The 16,949-nt window shown below is 44.7% G+C and overlaps 1 protein-coding gene and 1 long non-coding RNA gene across 14 annotated transcripts in view; one reads left to right on the top strand and one right to left on the bottom strand.

Moving 5' to 3' along the window:
* The window catches only part of LOC102141840 (uncharacterized), a 118,947-nt gene extending 103,329 nt beyond the window's left edge, over window positions 1–15,618 (bottom strand). For 6 of the 13 annotated variants that reach the window (XM_074029318.1, XM_074029319.1, XM_065538627.1 and 3 more), the window contains exons 1-3: window positions 15,288–15,618; window positions 11,218–11,334; window positions 286–350 (exon numbers count right to left, since the gene is read on the bottom strand). In XM_074029318.1, the coding sequence (XP_073885419.1) occupies window positions 286–350; window positions 11,218–11,313 (161 nt within the window). In that variant the 5' untranslated portion in view covers window positions 11,314–11,334; window positions 15,288–15,618. Of the gene's footprint in view, window positions 1–285; window positions 351–588; window positions 723–11,217; window positions 11,335–15,287 lie in introns of all 13 variants that reach the window. The other 7 variants (XR_012429917.1, XR_010584441.1, XR_012429916.1 and 4 more) reach the window with 3 other exon arrangements.
* On the top strand, window positions 14,743–16,741 carry LOC135969274 (uncharacterized). The gene is made up of 2 exons (XR_010584446.2): window positions 14,743–14,823; window positions 15,322–16,741. It is a non-coding gene; the product is annotated as an uncharacterized lncRNA (long non-coding RNA).
* Window positions 16,742–16,949: the final 208 nt, after the last annotated feature.

Genomic DNA, 16,949 nt, shown 5'->3' with positions numbered 1-16,949 from the left:
CTCCAGCCTGGGCGACAAGAGAGAAACTCCACCTCAATAAATAAATAAATAAATAAATAACAAAAATGTTTTTAAAAAAAGAAAATAAGGAGGTTGGACTTCCTTCTTGGCCCAACACATAGGAGAATAACAAAGACAAGATTTACCCTCCTGCTTACACAACTCAAAAAATGAGTAAAATATGTAAAGCAACAGTTTCCAGACGTTGGACAACAAAAAATATAAGAGTGATCACCTAGGGAAGGGGAGCAAATAAGATAAGCCCTACTATTGCCTCCAGCTTACCTCATAGATAAAATTTCCAGGCTGTGACACAGGGAAGAGGTATCCATGCAGAGCCCTGCAGTCTCCTAGGGTTGAGAAAACAAAGTTCAAAGTCCAGGGAGGCCAAAGGCACTAGAATTCATGGAGCAGAGGACCACAGAGAAGAGAGCTGCACACAGATAAACTTCAGAAATATGTAGCGTTTTCTTTATCTGGTCAGGACATGCGTGTAAGGTGTGTTTGTTATTCATATATTGCCTCTCATCTCCAAATTCATGAGTTTTGCCCCCCATGAAAATAATTCAGGCCCTTTAAATAGTTTACCTCTACAAACTGGCACTAAAGAGGCTTGGTCAGTAGAGGGCGCTGGAGAGACATCGCAAGGGAAAGGGTTTTATTTCCTGGCTGATGTCCGCTCACTCCACAGGCTTCTGTTTTCTTTAAGCATGCTGCAGCCCCTAATGAATGAATGGACCCAGGTAACACAACAAAAAAGAGAGACAAAAAAAATCATGTGCCTCCTGATGAAAGAACACAACTGCCACCTCACCTTCTCAAAGAAACCAAACCTGAATCTGATCAAGTCACTGGATCCAGTTGCCAATTTGCAGCAAATAGAGGACAGAGGAACATGCCCAATGGATTGGATTGAACCATACAGGGATGGACAGATAGATAGATATGTGATAAACCAAATAGAGCAAAATGGTAACTGTAGAATATAGATGTTGGACACTCAGATGAGTGTCCACTATATAATTTTTTCTTTTTTCTTTTCTTTTTTTTTTTTTTTTTTTTTTTTTTTTTTGAGACAGGGTACTTTACTGCCCAGGCTGGGGTGCAGTTGTGGTATCACGGCTCACTGCAGCCTCATCCTCCTGGGCTCAAGCGATCCTCCCACCTCAGCCTCCTGAGTAGCTGGGACTACAAATGCATGCCACCATGCCCCACTAATTTTTAAAAACTTTTTGGAGAGATGGGGTCTTGCAATATTGCCCAGGTTCGTCTCCAACTCCTGGACACAAACGATCCTCCCACCTCGGCCTCCCAAAGTGCTGGGATTATAGGCGTGAGCCACTGCACCTGGCCCACCCAAGTTTTCTGTGTATTTGAAAATGCTCATAATAAAATGTTGACAAAAGACACATAAAAATAGTCAAATCTAAACTACAGTGTGGCTAGGTGTGGTGGCTCACACCTGTATTCCTAGCACTTTGGGAGGCCAAGGCAGGCAGATCACCTGAGGTCAGAAGTTCAAGAGCAGCCTGGCCAACCTGGTAAAACTCCATCTCTACTAAAAATACGAAAATCAGCCAGGCGTGGTGGTGTGTACCTGTAATCCCAGCTATTTGGGAGTCTGAGGCAGGAGAATCGCTTGAACCCAGGAGGTGGAGGTTGTGGTGAGCTGAGATCCCGCCACTGCACTCCAGCCTGGGCAACAGAGCAACACTCCATCTCAAATATAAAAATAAAAATAGGCCGGGCGCAGTGGCTCAAGCCTGTAATCCCAGCACTTTGGGAGGCCAAGACGGGCGGATCACGAGGTCAGAAGATCGAGACCATCCTGGTGAACACAGTGAAACCCCGTCTCTACTAAAAAATACAAAAAATTAGCCGGGCGAGGTGGCGGGCGCCTGTAATCCCAGCTACTCGGGAGGCTGAGGCAGGAGAATGGCGTAAAACCCGGGAGGCGGAGCTTGCAGTGAGCTGAGATCCGGCCACTGCACTCCAGCCTGGGCGACAGAGCGAGACTCCGTCTCAAAAATAAATAAATAAATAAATAAATAAATAAATAAATAAAAATAAAACATATGTCTAGAGAAGTACACTTGGGTGGTGAAACTACAAAAGAAACTCAAGGAAGTGATTAGTATAAAAGTTAGGATAGTGGTTACTTTGGGAGAAAGCAGCATGTTGTAAATGGGCAGGGACACATGGAATCCTTCTGAGGTAGCTGGCCAAATTCTATTCTTGGCCCGGTTGCGGTTTACAGAGGTGTCCCCTTATAATTATTCATTAAATGCTATTTCTGTTCTGTGTGGCTTTCTGTCTGCATTTTACAACAAAAGGGTTGTTTTTTTAAAGTCCGTATCCTTTGACCCAGCAATCACTTTAGGATAATTACTAATTACTAATTATCCTAAAGTAATTATCAGTAGAGAATCGTTTAAGCCCAGGAGTTGGAGACCAGCCTGAGCAATATTGCAAGACCCCATCTCTACAAAGTCCATATCCTTTGACCCAGCAAATAATTAGTAACTATCCTAAAGTAATAATTAAGACTACATAGATGGCTGTACAACAATAGCTGTCATTTATTGAGTGCCTACTATGCATTAAACACTGCTCTAGCACTTTACAAGTATTATCCTATTTATCCTTGTAACAACCCTGCGTATTATAGTACACACGATTCCTTTTTTTTTTTTTTTTTTTTTTTTTTAGAGACGGAGTTTCGCTCTGTTGCCAGGCTAGAGTGCAATGGCGCAATCTCGGTTCGCTGCAACTTCTGCCTCCTGGGTTCAAGCGATTCTCCTGCCTCAGCCTCCCGAGTAGCTGGGACTACAGGTACGTGCCACCACGCCCAGCTAATTTTTATGGTATACACTATTATTATTTCCATTTTACAGATGAGACTAAAGAGGTGAAAGAATGTTGACCACAGCATTATTAATAAAAAGTATGGGTCAGGCACGGTGGCTCATGCCTATAATATCAGTACTTAGGGAGGCCGAGGCAGGCGGATCACTTGAGGTCAGAAGTTCGAGAGCAGCCTGACCAACATGGCAAAACCCTGTCTCTACTAAAAATTCAAAAATTAGCTGGGTGTAGTGGCACACGCCTGTAATCCCAGCTACTGAGGAGGCTGAGGTGTGAGAATCACTTGAACCCCAGAGGCAGAGGTTGCAAGTGAACCAAGATCACACCACTGCACTACAGCCTGGGCAACAGAGCAAGACTCTGTCTCCAAAAAAAATACATAAATAACAAGTATGGATATAGATATAGAGATAAAATATGTGTATTATATATGAACATGGAAAGAAGTCCATCATAAACTTCTCAGTGAATACATAAAAGATCACAGAAATATATATAATATAATCTCACATTAAAAAGTTATACACAGTATACATAAAAAGAATCTATTAAAATTGGAGAGGATTATGAAGAGACTCTCATTTGGTACTCTATACCCCCGTTTTGTAGGAGATTTTCACAAGCCTATACTACTTTTGTAATTATAAAAACCATAATATGTTTCATAGTAAGGAGGTGTGAGGTGGGGGGACTCAAAGATCCAGAGACCTACCTGGATCTCTGGCATGGTAGGCTGAATAGAACAAAAGTAGGTGCCGTGACCATGGGCCTAAAACATCCTCATCTTAGCATCTCAAATCCCCAGAAACACTTCCATCTGCTCAGCCAATAGATATGAGGAGTAACGTTTTTTAAAAGTGACAGGAGAGGTCAGGTGCAGTGGCTCATGCCTGTAATCCCAGCACTTTGGGAGGCCGAGGCGGGTGGATCACGAGGTCAGGAGATTGAGATCATCCTGGCTAACACAGTGAAACCCCGTCTCTACTAAAAATCCAAAAAATTAGCTGGGCATGGTGGTGGGTGCCTGTAGTCCCAGCTACTAGGGAGGCTGAGGTAGGAGAATGGCATGAACCCGGGAGGCGGAGCTTGCAGTGAGCCGAGATCATGTCACTGCATCCAGCCTGGGCAACAGCGCGAGACTCCATCAAAAAAAAAAAAAAAAAAAATGACAGGAGCAATTGCAAATTTTTGCACTGATCATATCTTGAGGATGAAGCTATTTATGTTGGCATGAATTTTGAAAAAACTACCTCTAATACAGTGCTAAAACAAGAATGCAGAAATAGCAAATCAAAGTAGATGTACAAACTGAAATTGTATTGCCACAATTCCAAAGCTAAAGTGGCACATAGTCAGTATAGAAAAATAAGCAGAAGGTCGGACGCGGTGACTCATGCCTGTATTTCCAGCACTTTGGGAGGCCAAGGCAGGAGGATCACTCGAGGTCAGGAGTTCAAGACCAGCCTGGCCAACATGGTGAAACCACGTCTCTACTTAAAAAATACAAAAATTACCGGGGCTAGGTGGTGCGTGCCTGTAATCCCAGCTACTCGGAAGCCTGAGGCAGGAAAATTGCCTGAACTCCGGAGGCGGAGGCTGCAGTGAGCCGAGATCACACTACTGCACTCCAGACTGGGAGACAGAGTGAGGTTCCCTCTCAAACAAGAAACAAAAAACAAAAACAAAGAAAAAAAAGCAGAGGTTTCACTTAACCATAGTTATTGTTCTATACACACGATCTTACTAACATAGCATAGTCAGCTGAGGGTCACAGTGGACTCTCCACCAACTGAGACTTGCCAAGAGTTCTCTCATCTAAACACACTCACAGGATGCGCATATTGGCAAGCCTTTGCAGGTTATCTGGAGAATGAATTCCTAGCAGTGGAATTACCAGGTCAAATAATATGTATCTTTTTTTTTATTATTTTGTTATACATATATATATATTATTGTTGTGTGTTATTTCATAAGTTTTGCTATCACTACACATTATCACATTTATTCTATTTTACTAGCTACAGCCAAATGTCCTCCAGCAAGACTTTATCAATTTACTGTAAGAGTGTGTTTACCTACATCTTAGCCAGCACTAGGCATCACCCTTTAACATGCTTGTAGATCTGACAGATGAATAATATTGCTTTTCGGCTGGGCGCGGTGGCTCACGCCTGTAATCCCAGCACTTTAGGAAGCCGAGGCGAGTGGATCACGAGGTCACCAGTTCAAGACCAGCCTGACCAAGATGGTGAAACCCCGTCTCTACTAAAAATACAAAAATTAGCCGGGCACGGTGGCAGGCTACTTGGGGGGCTGAGGCAGGAGAATCACTTGAACCCAGGTGGCAGAGGTTGCAGTGAGCCAAGATCGAGCCACTGCACTCCAGCCTGGGCAACAGAGCAAGACTCAGTCTCAAAAAAAAAAAAAAAAAAAAAAAGGCCGGGCGCAGTGGCTCACGCACTTTAGGAGGCCGAGGCAGGCAGATCACAAGGTCAGGAGATCGAGACCATCCTGTGAATGGTGAAACCCCATCTCTACTAAAAATACAAAAAAAAATTAGCCGGGCATGGTGGCGGGCGCCTGTAGCTACTCGGGAAGCTGAGGTGGGAGAATGGCATGAACCCAGGAGGCGGAGCTTGCAGTGAGCCGAGGTTGTGCCACTGCACTCCAGCCTGGGCGTCAGAGCAAGATTCCGTCTCAAAAAAAAAAAAAATGCTTTTCAGTGTTGTCTTAATTTGTATCTCTTTAATTATGGCTGCAGTTGACTATAGGTTCATGTTCTTTGTCCATTTGCATTTACCTTTCTGTAAAGCAGACTGTAGCCTTTGCCCATTTTTCTTTTGGTCTGTTTGCCTTTTCCTGATTGATTTGCATATGGGTTCTCGATGAAAGAAATCAATCTATCATCACCCCCAAACCACAAATAGTTTTTATTGGTATATCAGCTGCATTTTGACTTTGCTATTTATTTGCCATGTAGAAGGATTTTATTTTTGTGTTCATTTTTATAGACTCAGATTCATCTGTCATTTCCTTTATAGTTTCTGGAGCTTGTACAGTACCTTGCCTCCTCATTCCATGTTTTCTTCTATCTTCTTAATGTTTAAAGTTTTAATTCCCTTGTAGTTCATTTGGATATAAGGACTGAAGTATAGACCAAGATCATTTTATTCCTGTCCTGAAACAGTTGTCAGTCCCCACATCATTTATTGAACTGTCTTTGCTAATTTGAAACACCTCCTTTGGTGGGGCGCGGTGGCTCACGCCTGTAATCTTAGCACTTTGGGAGGCTGAGTGGGCGGATCACGAGGTCAGGAGATCAAGACCATCCAGGCTAACAGAGTGAAACCCCGTCTCTACTAAAAATACAAAAAAAAAAAAAAATCAGCCGGATGTGGTGGCAGGCGCCCGTAGTCCCAGCTACATGGGAGGCTGAGGCAGGAGAATGGCATGAACCCGGAAGGCGGAGGGTGGAGGTTGCAGTGAGCCGAGATCGTGCCACTGCACTGTAGCCTGGGTGACAGAGTGAGACTCCATCTCAAAAAAGAAAGAAAAGAAAAGAAAAAGAAAAGAAGGCGGAAAGAAGGAAAGAAAGACCACCTTTACGATAAATTGAAATTCCCATAAATAATTTCCATAAATATTTATATCTCTTTCTGGACTCTATTCTAGTCCACTGTTCTCTGCTACTTTTATCTAATAGTTCTTCAAATAAATTATCAAAACTTGACTTTTAGTGCAAAAAAGGAGTTTTTTACCTTTTTTTTTTTTATTTATTTTTATTTTTTGAGAGTCTCACTTAATCACCCAGGCTGGAGTACAGTGGTGTGATCTTGGCTCACTGCAACCTCTGTCTCCAGGGTTCAAGTGATTCTCCTGTTTCAGCCTCCCAAGAAGTTGGGATTACAGGCGCAAGCCACTATGCCCAGCTAATTTTTGTGTTTTTAATAGTGACAGATTTCACCATGTTGGCCAGGCTGGTCTCAAACTCCTGACCTCAGGTGATCCACCTGCCTCGGCCTCCCAAAGTGCTGGGATTACAGGAGTGAGCCACTGTGCCTGGCCGTTTTTTACTTTTAAATTGATTGGTTTTAATTAAAAGTATCTTAGGTTTTGATTACAATTACATCAAGGTAGCAATGGTTGTACAACAATATGAATGTGCTTAATGAATTTTAAAACAGAAAAACCTTTGTTGTTAGTCAGACAACCATGATTGCCACTTTGATTCTAGGCATCTAACTCAAAGGTTCTCAAACATTTTAGTCTCTGGACCCTTACCCTTAAAAATTAAGAACGCTGAAGAGCTTTTGTTTATGTGGGTTATATCTACCTACATTTACTGTGTTAGAAATTTACAATGAGACATTTTAAAAACACAAGAATAGGCTGGGCACGGTGGCTCACACCTGTAATCCCAGCACTTTGGGAGGCCAAGGCAGACAGATCATGAGGTCAGGAGATCGAGACCATCCTGGCTAACACAGTAAAACCCCATCTCTACTAAAAATACAAAAACAAATAGCTGAGCGTGGTGGTGAGTGCCTGTACCACCCAGCTACTCAGGAGTCCCAGCTACTCAGGAGGCTGAGGCAGGAGAATGGCGTGAACCCAGGAGGCGGAGCTTGCAGTGAGCCGAGATTGTGCCACTGCACTCCAGCCTGGGCAACAGCGCGAGACTCCAAGAATACAGAAGCACACATTCCATTAGCCCTCAGAGTGACGACATCATCTCACTTCATGTAGCTTCTGGAAAATTCCACTGTACACTCATGAAAGAATGAGAGTGAAGAAGGCACGTAACAGCTTAGTACTACTAAGAAAATAGTTTGGACCTCCCTGAAAAGTTCTCAGAGGCCCCAAGACTGCACTTTCAAAATAAGTGGTATAATTATTCCCACTGATATGATCAATGGCACTATAAACAATTTTTTTTTTTTTTTTTTGAGACAGATTCTTGCTCTGTCGCCCAGGCTGGAGTGCAGTGGAGCAATCTCAGCTCACGGCAGCCTCCACCTCCCAGGTTCAAGTGATTCTCCTGCCTCAACCTCCCGAGCAGCTGGGATTACAGGCGCCCAACACCACACCTGGCTAATTTTTTTGTATTTTTAGTAGATATGGGGTTTCACCATGTTGGCCAGGCTGGTCTTGAATTCCTGACCTCAGGTGATCTGCCCACCTCGGCCTTCCAAAGTGCTGGCATGAGCCACCATGCCCAGCCTATAAACTTTTCTGAAACTTGCCTGAAACTTTCATTTTTCAATGAAAAGGAGCCTATGTGTCAGGGGGAAGGGAGGAGGACATCAGTATCTATCTAAAATAAATATCTTTAAAATAAAAATAGGCTGGGAGCGGTGGTGCACACCTGTAATCCCAACACTTTGGGAGGCTGAGGCAGGCAGATCACTTGAGTCCAGGAGTTCGAGACCAGCTTGGGCAACACGGCAAAACCCTATCTCTACAAAAACTACAAATATTAGCCTGACGTGGTGGCACAGGCCTGTAGTCACAGCTACTCAGGAGGCTGAGGAAGGAGGATGGTTTGAACCCTGGAGGTTGAGGTTGCAATGAGTCATGATCATGCCACTGTACTCAGCCTGGGTGACAGAGTGAGACTCTGTCAAGAAGAAGAAGAAGAGGAAGAAGAGGAAGAGGAAGAAGAAATTCACAAGAAAGAGTACCACTATTTATAAAAGAAATAGCAAAAAGTAGCTGCTGGTTTTATTTAAGCTTTGGTTTTCTTCTTTTTAGACGGAGTCTCACTCTGTTGCCACGCCTGGAGTGCAGTGGCGTAGTCTGGGCTTACTGCAACTTCCGTCTCCTGGGTTCAAGTGATTCCCGTGCCTCAGCCTCCCAAGTAGCTGGTACTACAGGCATGCACCACCACGCCTGGCTAATTTTTTTTTTTTTTTTTTTTTGGTATTTTAGTGGAAATGGGATTTCACCATGTTGGCCAGAATGATCTCGAACTCCTGACCTTGTGATCCGCCCACCTTGACTTCCCAAAGTGTTGCGATTACAGGCGTGAGCCACCGCACCTGGCCCTATTTAAGCTTTTACTTAACCTTGGTAATTTTATGTTGACAACCTACAAATGTTGATAAAGTTATTGCTACTCCTGCCAACTGAGGCTTTTTCATCCTGTTGGTCCCTTTCTTCTTCCCAGACTTGATCCTGAAAGATGTTGTCGTTAAATGTTCCCTAAGAACCCACTTTCATATATGGTCTCAAACACAGACCATGTTAATGAACATTTCTCCTGTTCATTAACTCCTTTCTTCTGCCAGTTTACCCTTGCTTTCAAAGAACTATCAATTAAGCAGTTGTTTGTTGCTTCTCTTCCCATTTTCTTTACTTCTTTATCTCATTGCTTCCCACTGTGTAGAATACATAGCACTGAAGATATACAAGATGATTTTAGGTAGTAGATGGAAAACCAATTTTACCTTTTACATATTTACTTGAAATTAGATGAATAAAAAATATAAGTAGTATAGTACATCAGTACATCTGTAATTTCTAGGGTATTATAGTTTCCTTTCTAAATACAGCATGGATTTATTTATTTTTTTTTTTTTTTTGAGTCAGGGTCTCCCTCTGTTGACCACGCTGGGGTGCAGTGGTGCAATCTGGGCTGACTGCAACCTCTGCCTCCCAGATTCAAGCAATTCTCCTGCCTCAGCCTCCCAAGTAGCTGGGACTACAGGTGAGTGCCACCATGCCTGGCTCATTTTTTTTTTTTTTTTTTTTTTTTTGTATTTTTAGTAGAAACAGGGTTTTGCCATGCTGGCCAGGCTGGTCTCAAATTTTTTGGCCTCAAGTGATCCACCCGCCTCAGCCTCCCAGAAGTGCTGGGATTACAGGCATGAGCCACTGCACCTGGCTTTAAATAACGGATTTTTTAAAGTAGATAAATAATAATACAGGTGCTTGACACACAGCAAAAAGTACCAAGGTGGTATGTAAAATGACTGAAATATAAGAAATACTGCTAGGTGCAGTGGCTCACGCCTGTAATCCCAGCGCTTTGGGAGGCCGAGGTGTGTGGATCACTTGAGTCCAGGAGTTCAAGACCAGCCTGGACAACATGGTAAAACCCCATCTGTACTAAAAAAACACAAAAATTAGCCGGGTGTGGTGGCAGACACTTATAATCCCAGCTACTCAGAGGCTGAGGCACGAGAATCACTTGAACCCAGGAGGCGGTGGTTGCAGTGAGCCAAGATGGCGCCACTGCACTCTAGCCTGGGTAACAGAGAGAAATGCTGTATCCAAATAATAATAATAATAATAAAATAAAATAAAAATAAAAAAGAGTACTTTTTTGGCAGGGTGTGATGACTCACTTTGGGAGTCCAAGGCGGAAGCACTGCTTGAGGCCAGGAGTTCAAGACCAGCCTGGGCAATATAGCTAGACCCTGTCTCTACAAAAAGAAAATAAAAATAATTTTAAAAAATAAGGTGACAGCAAAAAAGGAAAAAAAAAGGCCAGGCACGGTGGCTCCCGCTTGTAATCCCAGCACTTTGGAAGGCCGAGGTGGGTGGATCACAAGGTAAGGAGTTCAAGACCAGCCTGGCCAACACAGTGAAACCCCGTCTCTACTAAAAATACAAAAATTAGCTGGGCATGGTGGCGGGTGCCTGTAATCCCAGCTACTCGGGAGGCTGAGGCAGGAGAATAGTTTGAACCTGGGAGGTGGAGATTTCAAGTGTGCTGAGATCATGCCACTGCACTCCAGCTTGCGTGACAGAGCTAGACTCTACCTCAAAAAAAAAAAGACAAAAAAAGAAAATCGAAACTTAATCAGGCACGGTGGCACATGCCTGCAGTCCTAGCTACTCAGGAGGCTAAGTAAAGAGGATCAATTGAGCCCAGGAGTTTGAGGATGCAGTGAGCTATGATGACATCACTTTGTTCCAGCCTGGGCGACAGAGCAATACCCTGTCTCAAAACAAACAAACAAACAAACAAAAAACTTCTGAAAGGAATTGAAAAATTAATTAAGTCATGTTAATTTTTTTTTTTTTTTTTCCTTTCTGAGACAGCGTCTCGCTCTTTCACCCGGGCTGGAGTGCAGGGGCGCAATCTTGGCTCAATGCAACCTCTGCCTCCCAGGTTCAAGCAATTCTCGTGCACCTCAGCTTCCCAAGTAGCTGGGATTACAGGTGCCTGCCATCGTGCTCGGTTAATTTTTGTATTTTTAGTAGAGATGGGTTTTCGCCATGCTGGCCAGGCTGGTCTCAAACTCCTGAGCTCAAGCGATCTGCCACATTGGCCTCCCAAAGTGCTGAGATTACAGGCGTGAGCCACCTCACCCAGCCAAGTCATGGTATTTCCGATGCCAAACCTACCAGTGATGCTGGTAATTCAGTCGTATTCCTTTCTTCAAAAAAGCCAGCTTGTCCATTTGGTCTTGATCGTAAGATTTTACACAAACTTTTACACATTTCTGTTTTGTTAAAAGAAAACTGTTAAGAAAAAATTGAAAATATTAAGAGATTTGGCTAAAGTTTATAATTCAAATGTCATGAAATAAGCAATTTATCTTACAGGTAAAACTTCTTCAAAGACTTCAGTATGCCATCATTCTCTACACTCTCTTCTAAGTTTTCATTCGTAACTGAAATGATTACAACTAGACACACACACAATGCTGTCATCACTGAAGAGAAGAATTTGTCTTCTTCAATAACATACAAGGTGGGATATGAAATCCACCCTAGCTTCCTAAAAACTACCCTGATATACAATCCTTCACTTAAAAGTGACAATAAAATTGATGGTAGTGGTGGCTGTACAACTCTGTGAATACACTAAAAACCACTAAATTAGACACTTTAAGTGGGTGAATTATATGGTACGTGATTTATCTCTGAATAACACTGTTACCAAAAGAACGTGATAATAAAATATTTGACACTTTTAATACAAAATTTCTTATTTACAAGGTCTAGCTATGGAGGATTATCAAGGTAAAGTGCCAGTGGGTTTTTTTTTATTTATTTTTTGTTTTTTGTTTTTGAGACGGAGTTTCACTCTCGTTGCCCAGACTGGAGTGCAGTGGCACCATCTCGGCTCACCACAACCACCGCCTCCCAGGTTCAAGCGATTCTCCTGCATCAGCCTCCCGAGTAGCTGGGATTACAGGCATGCACCACCACGCCCGGCTAATTTTGTATTTTTAGCAGAGACAGGGTTTCTCCATGCTGGTCAAGCTGGTCTCGAACTCCGGGCCTCAGGTGATCCGCCTGCCTTGGCCTCCCAAAATGCTGGGATTATGGGCATGAGCCACTGCGCCGGGCCCAGTGTTATTATTTATTTATTTTTTTTCTTCCAGAGCCTTCAGATGAAATGTGCCAATGTTATGAATCAGGAAATAATGAGCATGAGTAAACAATGAAAAACAGAGTCATATTTTAGCACCTACTGTCCTGAAATAATACAAATATGAACCAAAAAAGAATCTTATTGGCAGCAGAGTTGTACTACACTGCCAAGTTTCTTCAGTCCAAGGGACAGCATTTCTTGATAAGGTACACTTTCCTTTGGAGTCCTGTGGCACTCCACAAAGGCATTGCATGCAAATTTAATCATCAAAAGGCTAATGCCTGACACACAAACCAATGTAACAGTACAACAGAAAACTCAGAAATACAGCCATATAACTATGCCCAAGTGATTTTTTTACAAAGGTGAAAAAGTGGCCGGGCATGGTGACTCACACCTGTAATCCCAGCACTTTGGGAGGCCGAGGTGGGTGGATTACTTCAGGTCAGGAATTCGAGACCAGACTGGCCCCGTCTCTACTAAAACTACAAAAATTAGCTGGGCATGGTCCCAGCTACTCAAAAGACTGAGGCAGGGCCAGGTGAGGTGCTCAGGCCTGTAATCCTAGCATTTTGGGAGGCCAAGGTGGGTGGATCACATGAGGTCAGGCGTTCAAAGCCAGCCTGGCCAACATGGTGAAATCCCATCTCTACTAAAAATACAAAAAAAATTAGCCGGGCATGGTGGCAGGTGCCTGTAATCCCAGCTACCTGGGAGACTGAGGAAGAAGAATTGCTTGAACTCAAGATCGCACTACTGCACTCCAGCGTGGGCAACAGAGCAAGACTTCATCTCAAAAAAAAAAAAAAAAAGAAGAAGAAGAAGAAGGCTGAGGCAGAAGAATCACTTGAGCTCAGGAGGTGGAGGTTGCAGTGAGCCAAGATGGTGCCACCACACTCCAGCCTGGAGGACAAAGCAAGATTTGCCAAAAAAAATTTGAAAAGGTGCAAAAGCAATTTCACGGAGGAAGGATAGTCTTTTCAAGAAACCATGCTAAAGAAATTAGATATCTATAGGCAAAAAAATTAATCTCAACCTAACTTTCACATCTTACAACAACAACAAATAAAAACCCAAAATGTATCACAGACTTAAATGTGTGAACCCCAAATACCGGAGACAGGTCTCACTCAATATAGAAAGTTTATGCTGCCAGGTGCAGTGGCTCATGCCTGTAATCCTAGTACTTTGGGAGGCCAAGGCGAGTGGATTACCTGAGGTCAGGAGTTCGACCAGCCTGGCCAGCATGGTGAAACCCCATCTCTACTAAAAATACAAAAATTAAAAAAAAAAAAAATTAGCCAGGTGTGGTGACGGGCGCCTGTAATCCCAGCTACTCGGGAGCCTGAGGCAGGAGAATCACTTGAACCCAGGAGGCGGAGGTTGCAGTGAGCCGAAATCATGCCACTGCACTCCAGCCTGGGAGACAGAGCGAGACTCCATCTCAAAAAAAAGAAAAAAGGAAGGAAGGAAGGGAGGGAGGGAGGAAAAAAGAAGGAAGGAAGGAAGGAAGGAAGGAAGGAAGGAAGGAAGGAAGGAAGGAAGGAAGGAAGGAAGGAAGGAAGGAGAGAAGAGAAGAAAAGAGGTTCCAGATGTTATTAATCATGTTTCTTTGCTAGGGAGCCTGCTGAAATAAAGAATAAAGAGCAAGGACTAGATATCAACAGTCAGAGAAAAGGCAAATAAAAAATATAAAAAGGATGCTATTTCTTACATGTGTTTGGCAAGAGGTTGGCTCAAAACACTGCTATCAATATTTCTCACAGCAAAAGGCAAGCTCCAGGTTTGAAAAATAAATATGCTGCACCTAGAGCTAGCCTTTAAAAACTCCTAGAACCTTCAAGTTGGCTAAGTCTATAGTCAGCACCGTTCTCAACTTTGTGTGCATTTGTGATGCCTTCTACCAGAATACCCCCCTACACCATAGATTAGGCAACTAGAGATCAGAACATAAGTCTTATTTATTAATACTTTTTGAATTGATTACTTGCAAAAAAAAAAAAAACTCCTTTTAAGTCAGCTTACAATGAAAACAACGAGGCTACTAAGGAAGGGAGTCAAGAAATTACTGGGACACACGGAAGAGGAATTGTCCCAGGAATCCCCGGCTAAAGAAAAGTAATAATGATGACAGTTACCATTTATTGAAAGCTTACTATGTGCAAGGTGCCGTCGTAAGTGCTTTTCATGTACTGTCTCATTGTATTCTCACAAATCTCTAGAAGTAAATAACCCTATGTTTGCAGAGAGAGGACCCAGGAGACCAAAGTGGATTAACATGAATTAGGGGGGTAAGTGTGTGAGACCATATGAGTGAGGGGTAACACAATATGGTGGGGATGTATTTAAGAAAGACCACAATGAGTGTATGTGTCCAGAATGGAAGATTGTGTAAGAACACGAGGGAGAGGGTGGAGGGAAGGGGAGGGTTACAGATGCTGAGAGGAAAAGGAAGGCGTTGAGGAGGAGGGGAGGAGTTAGTTGAGGCAGGAGAGAAGCCAAGAGGGAGGTGGAGGAGCAGCCAATAGGGAGGGAAGTGGGAGGGGCTTAGAGGAAGGAGGAGGAGTCCCAGAAAGGAAAACAGAAGAGCAGAGGCGAAGAGACTAGAAAAAGCAGCAGAGAGGAGGAAGGTAAAGAAGAAGAGAGGGAGAGGTAGGGAGAGGAGCCGAGAGGGCATAGCATCCTGGAGAAAGGGGGAGGGGGAGGAGCCGAGAGGGCACTGGCAGAACAAAAAGGGACGGGGTAAGGAGCCGATAAGGGGGGGAAGGGGAGGGGCCAAGATAAGAAGGTGGGGCCGAAACAGTGGGCGTTGGAGCTGTGAGGGAGAAGGAAGAAGACGAGATGAGAGGGAAGGGAGGAAGCAGAGAAAGAAGAGGAAGGGGAGGAACTGTGAGGAAGGAGATACTGAGAGGGCGGGAAAGATCCGCGAAGTGGGAGGCTCCGAGATTGAGAGACCCTGAGACACACCCACAGGGAGGGCAATGGCATTCCGGGTCCAAGTCGATGAGCTCTCGACCCTGGTCGTCCCCGATCGGCCCCATACCTCTACCCGAAGCCTTCCCCTCACATCTCACTCCCTTCCTCCAATCCTCACCTGACAAAATGCGATTTCTTGCTCCGCCTGGCAGATTGACTGCGATTAGCCTGGGGAGGTAGAAAGCCGTGCAGCGGGCGGCCCTGAAGCCTCAGGAGCAGCCCCAGCCCCAGCAACCACCTCAGCCCGTAGAGGGAGGGCTACTGGCGCTCGAGGTTGGTTCCCACGCGGAAACCACGAGTACTCATTTCAGGAGCCGGCTTAGGCACTCGGGGACACACACATGAAATCGGCACCCGTGGAGGAAATAAGCGGAAATTACAAGAACCTCGGACAGGGAAGAGCCGAAGCCAGCTAGTGGCACTAGAACTCCCAGGATAGCCACTTAGTCGGGATAAACGGTGGTTCGCAACCCGGTTGCTAGGGCGCCAGTAGGCGGGCATCGTGAATTGTCGCGGTGCGCATGCGTAGGGGTCCCGGCCGAGCCTCTCCACGCCCCCATCTCCAGACTTCCCTGCCCCGCCCTTTCCCGTGGCTCTGGCCGTGCTATGCTAGGCCCTGCACAGGGTGGCGGGCGAGGGGAGACTGTCCTAGAAGTTTCATCATCGCAAGGCTCGCCTCCTCCCGAGGTTGCCTTTCTTAGTCCCAAACTAACAGTGTTACAGCCCCTGCCATCTTCATTTCTGGCTGCAAGGACTAGGGGGTGTGGCTTTCTAGGGCCTCATAGTCCAGTGCGGTGCCTATGAGGCACTTGAAATGCAACTTTTCCGAGTTTGATGTTCTCTAAGTGTAAAATGCACTCCAGCTACCAAAGACAAAAAGAAAGTAAAACATTTAGGCCGGGCGCGGTGGCTCAGGCCTGTAACCCCAGTACTTTGGGAGGCCGAGGTGGGTGGGTCACCAGAGGTCGGGAGTTCGAGACCAGCCTGACCAATATGGTGAAACCCCCGTTTCTACTAAAAATACAAAACTTAGCCGGGCATAGTGGCGTGCGCCTGTGGTCCCAGCTACTCGGGAGGCTGAGACAGTAGAATTGTTTGAACCTGGGAGGTGGAGGTTGCATTGAGCCGAGATCACACGACTGCACTCCAGCATGGGCGACAGCGAGACTCCGTCTCAAAAAAAAAAAAGGCGGGGGGTGCCAGGCGCTGTGGCTCACGCCTGTAATCCCAGCACTTTGGGGGGCCGAGGCGGCGGGTCACGAGGTCAGGAGATCGAGACCAGCCTGACCAACATGGTGAAACCTCGTCTCTACTTAAAAATACAAAAAGTAGCCGGGCTTGGTGGCAGGCGCCTGTAATCCCAGCTACTCGAGAGCCGAGGCAGAAGAATCGCTTGAACCCGGGAGGCGGAGGTTGCAGTGAGCCGAGATAGCGCCACTGCACTCCAGCCTGGGCGACAAGTGAGACTCCGTCTCAAAAAAGAAAAGAAAACATAGTTCTAATTACTGCATGGGTGATTGAAATCATAATATTTAGGGGCCACTGCGTTGAATAAAACATTACTAAAACCAATTTCACCTGCTTCTTTTAATTTTTTTTAATGTGGCTACTTGGAAATGTAAAATTATGTAGTATGTGATCTACATTATATTTCTATTGGATAACGCTAGTCTTGGGAAGAAGGATGGAAGGGCAAAAGACTAAAGAAAACGAAGGCGGAGGCGGAGTCCTGCTCTATGCTATTGGAAGAAAGTCGTCTTTCTCATAGCGGCGGGGACCT

Source organism: Macaca fascicularis, chromosome X, assembly GCF_037993035.2.
Source record: "Macaca fascicularis isolate 582-1 chromosome X, T2T-MFA8v1.1".
In the NCBI taxonomy this organism is placed as follows: domain Eukaryota; kingdom Metazoa; phylum Chordata; class Mammalia; order Primates; family Cercopithecidae; genus Macaca; species Macaca fascicularis.
Note: the sequence above shows the minus strand (reverse complement) of the source record. Positions and strands in the feature narration are given on the sequence as shown.